General features: G+C 36.6%; 1 protein-coding gene across 6 annotated transcripts in view; it reads left to right on the top strand.

Annotated features, from left to right (window-relative positions):
- Rps6ka3 (ribosomal protein S6 kinase A3) overlaps window positions 1-5,100 on the top strand; it is a 117,876-nt gene extending 112,776 nt beyond the window's left edge. For all 6 annotated transcript variants that reach the window (XM_013350574.2, XM_005358806.3, XM_013350573.2 and 3 more), the window contains one exon: window positions 117-5,100. In XM_013350574.2, coding sequence (XP_013206028.1) covers window positions 117-239 — 123 coding nt within the window. In that variant the 3' untranslated portion in view covers window positions 240-5,100. The remainder of the gene's footprint in view (window positions 1-116) is intronic.
- The last annotated feature ends 881 nt before the right edge of the window (window positions 5,101-5,981 follow it).

The following is a 5,981-nucleotide window of genomic DNA, read 5'->3' as shown; positions in this document are numbered from 1 at the left end:
GAACTCACAGAGATCCGCCTGCCTCTGCCTCCCGAGTGCTGGGATTAAAGGCGTGCGCCACCATCGCCCGGCTTATAGATGCCTTTTTTGTTGTAACTTTTCTTTGCTTTTTTCAGGGTGCCATGGCAGCTACATACTCTGCTTTAAACCGTAATCAGTCACCAGTTTTGGAACCAGTAGGCCGTTCTACTCTTGCTCAGCGGAGAGGTATTAAAAAAATCACCTCAACAGCCCTGTGAAGTGACCTCAGTGAGATAATTGGTACCATGATGTAAGCTGATAGCACAAGTTCTGGCGACAGGTAGCACATACCTGAGAGACATCCTGCAAGCACACACTGTCCCAGCTGGTACCCATAATGCTGCTGCTCCTGCTGCTCCTGCTTTCGTCTCTTCTCGCTTTGATTGTTAGCAAGTTAGATTTTCCTGGAGCTTCGAAATGGAAATGGAAACATGATGAAGATATAATCACTGAATCAACAAGAAAAATAATGAACACATGAATACCACCTAAAATACACTGAATAAAAGTACTCTACACCATATAGCATTATTTTTATAGAAAATATTTCATGTCCCCTAAATATTCTTTGTTAGTTATAGGGATGGACAGTTTATGTTAAGCACTTAGCTTAAACAATCCGTTTATATTAGCACTGTATCCCTTGTGCCATCCAACATTTTGTATGTTTTTGTAAACAGTTCATATACAGTACATTTCCGTACTGCTTTCTTTAATGTATACATGCCTTGTTTAACTTGGAGTCTATTAATCAATTGACTATTAAATCTGGATAAATAGTTCACCTGGATTAACAGTATTGTTGGGAAAACTTAATGATGGCCAGATTGATTGAACAGTTTGATTGAACAGCTGTTGAATGTAATTCTTTCAAATTGTACATATTTTCCTCCATTTCTCTCACTGGTTTGTTCATTTGTTTCTTCAAGTCAGGTGCTCTGTCAGACTAACCTAAAGAGCTGTTAATGGTAAAGAAAGTTGTGTGTGTGTGGCATGAAATCAAGAATACACCTATGAAGTGAGTCCATATACTTTGTGATTTCTTAGGGTTTCTTTAAGAAAGTAATCCCCGCACTTTTAACCTTACATAGTCCTCATACTTAGTATTTGGCATATCATTTGAAATCTTGCCAATGTACATGAAAGGCCTTTAAAAGAATCATATTAAAGAAATTGGAAAAGGAAAACTTAGTAATTGATAACTAAAGCCTTACTGGATATTTCATGTTTAAATAGATATTCTATACTAAACACTAATTTGAATGTAATAAAGGCCACAGGTCTCCATATGAAATTGGATTTAAACTTTCTTATTCTAGAGAATAAAATATTCTTGGTCAAACAGTATCTGTTGTAACCTGAAGTCATAGCTGAGGCAGGCTCAATGACTGTTTTCTGAATCCCTGTTGATGGTTTATAGCCATATGATGTTTCCTTTGACTTCAGTTTTCACAATGGTCCTTGGCTGTGCTTCAGTGCAGTACTCAGTATCTCCATCTAACTTGCTAGTTTCCAGTTTCATTTGACAGAAGAAACTTTTGTACCCATCATTACCCATATCTTTGTGACACTACCCAGTGTACATTAATATGTGATGTGAAAAACATGAGCAAAGGAAAAAAAGTGATTTAACTTAAACCTCATTAGGAATGTGCCCCAGTAGATGTGTCACTTACTGAGCCATTTACATCATAAATCTTTTCACTCAGAGTACTAACCCAAGAGTGTGCTTTTTTCAATTCATAAAAGACAGTAGTCATTCCTTATCTTCTCTGCTACTAAAGAGAAAGAGACAATTTCTAATACCACCTTTGCCCGAGAAACACGAAATGGGGATGCATAGAAACCAAATGTCGGTTTACCTTCTAAATAAAAAATACATATTAGTACAATGCCAGAAGTTCTGCATACCAGCTACTGAAGTTCTTGAGTATATGAGTATATGGATGCAACTACTCAAAATTGCTCTCCATTGCCTGGCAAGAAAGCCTTTCCCCTTCTTCTATTCAATGTGTCAGATTCTTTCATTTATCCCATCTCTCTAGTTTTTCCTCATAACACCATGCTGCCCTTATTTCATATTACCACCAAAAAGAGCTAAAGTCAAAATCATGTACTTCTTAGGGCAGTCCTCTACCATATTATGATGTGAAATTTATTTCCTTTAAGAAGAATTACCTTTGCCTTCTTTGTCTAGTCAAACTGCCAGTTTTATTGGAGAAAAGCAAGTTATAGATTCTCAAAACTGAAGGCTTCCTACTGACAAGACAGGTTAGGAACATAAATTACTTCATCTGTGGCTCTGGTGTTCACATTATCTTAGGGCAAACATAGCCAACGATGTGCTTGTGCTGGGTTAGCCTTTCCATTCTTTTCACAAAGTCCATTTCCTACAGGCCACCGTACTTTATGAGATTAAGGCTCCTGAAGTCTTCTGCCTTCCCTGCATCGCTGCAAATTTCTGGGGCTTATCTCATAGTTGTTGACCCTGTTTTTATGTTTCTCTGAAAGAAGGAACTAAACTGACAGGACGCTTTTTGCAGACATCTCTTGGTTTATGATGTAAAATAACATCCCAAACAATAGAAATGCATTTAACATAGCCAAGCACGTACTGGAAACTGAATTAAAATATGTGTTTTGCATCTTCCCTTTCAATTGATGATAGTAAATTCAGGTAAGTTTTGTTGTTTTTTGTTTGTTTTGCTTTGCTTTTTATGAATCATTTCAGCTCCTTCTGTTTAAAAAGTTATCTTCTAAGTGCATTGATTCCTTGAATTTAACAGATGTAATGTAAATCTGTTTTTCACAAGCAACCCCAAAACTCTAAAAATAATTTTGGCAAGACCCAAAGTCAAGATGCTGTTAAGCTGGCATACGGAAGAGTAAGTTCTGAGTGTCAGGAGAGAGGATGTAGGGTATGTGTGGTAGTTTGCACATTTCATATGCATTGCACTCCAAAGACCAGGTTGGGAGGATCAAACCATTGTTCCATCTGTTCTTTAGGCGTGGCTTCTGTTGGGATCAGAAGACATCAAGAGAAGTGGGGGTGTCCTTAAAGCTGTGCCTATACCTTCAGTCCAGGAAGAATTTGAACACAGAGTAGGTGCAGAAGCTTCAAGAGAAAGCATGTATTTGAGAGGAAAAGGACCAGAGTAGACTCATTCTGTGATGAAAGTTAGCCAAAGGCTTTTTTCTAGACATTGGGACCTTGGTATTGATGTTCTTATTCACTGTGGAGGCCAGTAACACACATCTCACTATGACTGATAGTTTCCAGTCCCTACCTGTTATGAATTACCTACAATATTTTAGATTATTTTTCTATATTTTATAAAATAAGTTCCATCTTAGTGTGGTGATAATAATTGGAGACTTGTGAAAGTATTCAGAGGTCTGAAACGTAAAGGGTCAAAAAAGGTCTATTTTCTGAGACTCACAAAAACAATGGATTCAGTAGCTGATCTTGGTGCTTAAACCAGGAGGGTTCAGTCTAACTATCTGTCCCTCTGCAAGATCCAACTCCCTGTGACTAACTGGATGTATACTTTGAGCCTTATTTAATTCACAGAGAAGTTGACTTAATTCAGTGTTTTTATTTCAATTAATGAAAATAGTCCTCTTTTCAACCCCAGGTTGCTTACATTTTGCTGATCTCCCCAAGTGACCATTGGTGGAGATTAATGAAGGAATGAATTCAGTTTCTTGAGACTGTGGTATTCTACAGAGCCACACCTAACCACTTTTTCCACTGAAGAATCTACACAGTGATAATGCCCAAATATGGATGGCCAAGAAAAATTTGTAACTACAGTGTGCTTTGTTTTTGACACTGCTGTGTTCTAACTGTAACACAACACTGCTGTGTTGCTAAGTCACTTGTAACTGGTTCCAAAGTGACAGTTCACAAAAAATTTTAGTAATTAAGTCAACTTAATTTTCTTAAACCTAATGTCACTATAGGTCTCATATTTCCCACTTTTATTCCAGTCTTTTACCTGTTCATAATGGGCATAGCAAGGGTTGGGATGAGAGCCTACTTCCTACCTCTTAAGGCACTTTCCTCATTGTTTTGCTATATAACCTTGAACTGCATGATAAGCTGTTGAAATATCATGACTTCCCAGAGCAACTAGCAAGGGGTATGCTGTTTTGACTAGAGATTAGTGGAAAGGAAAACTTAGAGATTTAAGTCCAGATGTATGAACCTCAAGAAAATGTCTTCTAGCACCATTTAAGTACAGTATATGGAAATGTATTTGAGAAGAGAGTCACTATAATAATTCTCTCTAAGTAGATTAGTTCAATGTCCAATGAAAGTGAACATCTTTATTCCTATATTACTATAGTACTGGATGTACTGTGTGCTGAGTTTTTCAAACAAGTATTTAAAGTAGAACTTTTAAGTACAAAGCAAGGGCATGAGGATAAAGACTTGGGTTGTGTTTCTGTAAGTGTAGTTTACCATATAAAACTTGGGTTTTTTATTTAAAGAAGGTTTTGAAGTATTGCCATTCATTAGTGTCCTTAATGATTATGAGTGATGAGTGTGTAACTCAATATCATATACATGTATTAGTTTATCTTGACTTTTACCCTAAATAAAAAGGGAAGGTATACACCTAAAAGATGTAATTATTTTGCATTTTTGGCCATGAGTGGGAATGGGGTGGGTATCTACTTAGGCAGTTTTTAAAAAAGAAAAAAATCATAAATATTTTTCTACTGTTATATATGATCTTACTTTATACTAGTTCATCTCTAGTAAGGCATGCCAGAAGCCCAAGCAAGGTACCATATCAAGGGTTCTTATGTGTTGTACCTTTTATTGGTGGGTAAATTGCATAGATGCTTGGCACTGCTGCCATAGTTATGAAATGCTTGTGAGGATCAGATTTTACTGAGTACTTTAAATTGTTTTACTTAAGTTTGCAAATCATACTATTAATGTGTAATCTAAGCTCTTTCCAATGTATCCATGAATAATCCTGGAACAATATTGCTTGTATTCCTGTCAAAGAACAGGTTTTGTAATCTTTAAAAGAAATGGAAATTTATATAATAAAGTTTCAAGTAAAGCATATATGTTCCTTTTATCATATTATTTTAGTTATATTACTAGACTATTATAAAATTTCTTACCAAGTTGTATTTAAGAAATTATGCTGATAGAATTTAAAACAGGACTATTTCTAATTTAGTATGTGCAAAATAATTTTGCTATGCATTATCTTAGATTCATGTTCTCAGTATCAAGCCAGACACAAATGAAGTAATCTTTTTCTTGGAGAAGTCTAAAACTACTAGAGTTGGCTCCAGAACTGCCCGTTTCTCCTTTGTTTTTTTATATTTATTTATTTATTATTATACAATGTTCTGTCTCTGTGTATGCCTGAAGGCCAGAAGAGGGCACCAGACCTCATTACTGATGGTTGTGAGCCACCATGTGGTTGGTGGGAATTGAAGTCAGGACCTTTGGAAGAACAGGCAATGCTCTTAACCACTGAGCCATCTCTCCACCCCCCCCCCTTCCTTTGTTACCTTAGTTCTCCTTTGGATTTCCTTTGCTATCCAGAGTGAACTTTGTAACCTCAAAGTCGATCACCTAAACTTCGCTCTCAGAGCTTCCTGAACTTTCTTACATCTTTGTTTTTATACTGTACCCAATAAGCAAAACTCCAGTATTTGCTCTTTGGTTAATTCTAGCTATACATTTCTGGATGTTGTATGAAACCATACAATTATGAAAATGGCATTGCCGGTTTGTTTTCTTTATTTTTTCTTTCTCGGGTCTTTTAAGACAGGGTTTCTCTGTATCTTTGGAGCCTGTCCTGGAACCAGCTCTTTTTTTTCTTTTTCTTTTTTTATTAATTATTTATTAAAGATTTCTGCCTCCTCCCCACCACCGCCTACCATTCCCCTCCCCCTCCCCCGGTCAAGTCCCTCTCCCTCATCAGCCC

This window comes from Microtus ochrogaster, chromosome X, assembly GCF_000317375.1.
Source record: "Microtus ochrogaster isolate Prairie Vole_2 chromosome X, MicOch1.0, whole genome shotgun sequence".
In the NCBI taxonomy this organism is placed as follows: domain Eukaryota; kingdom Metazoa; phylum Chordata; class Mammalia; order Rodentia; family Cricetidae; genus Microtus; species Microtus ochrogaster.
This window is presented reverse-complemented; position numbering and strand designations above follow the sequence as displayed.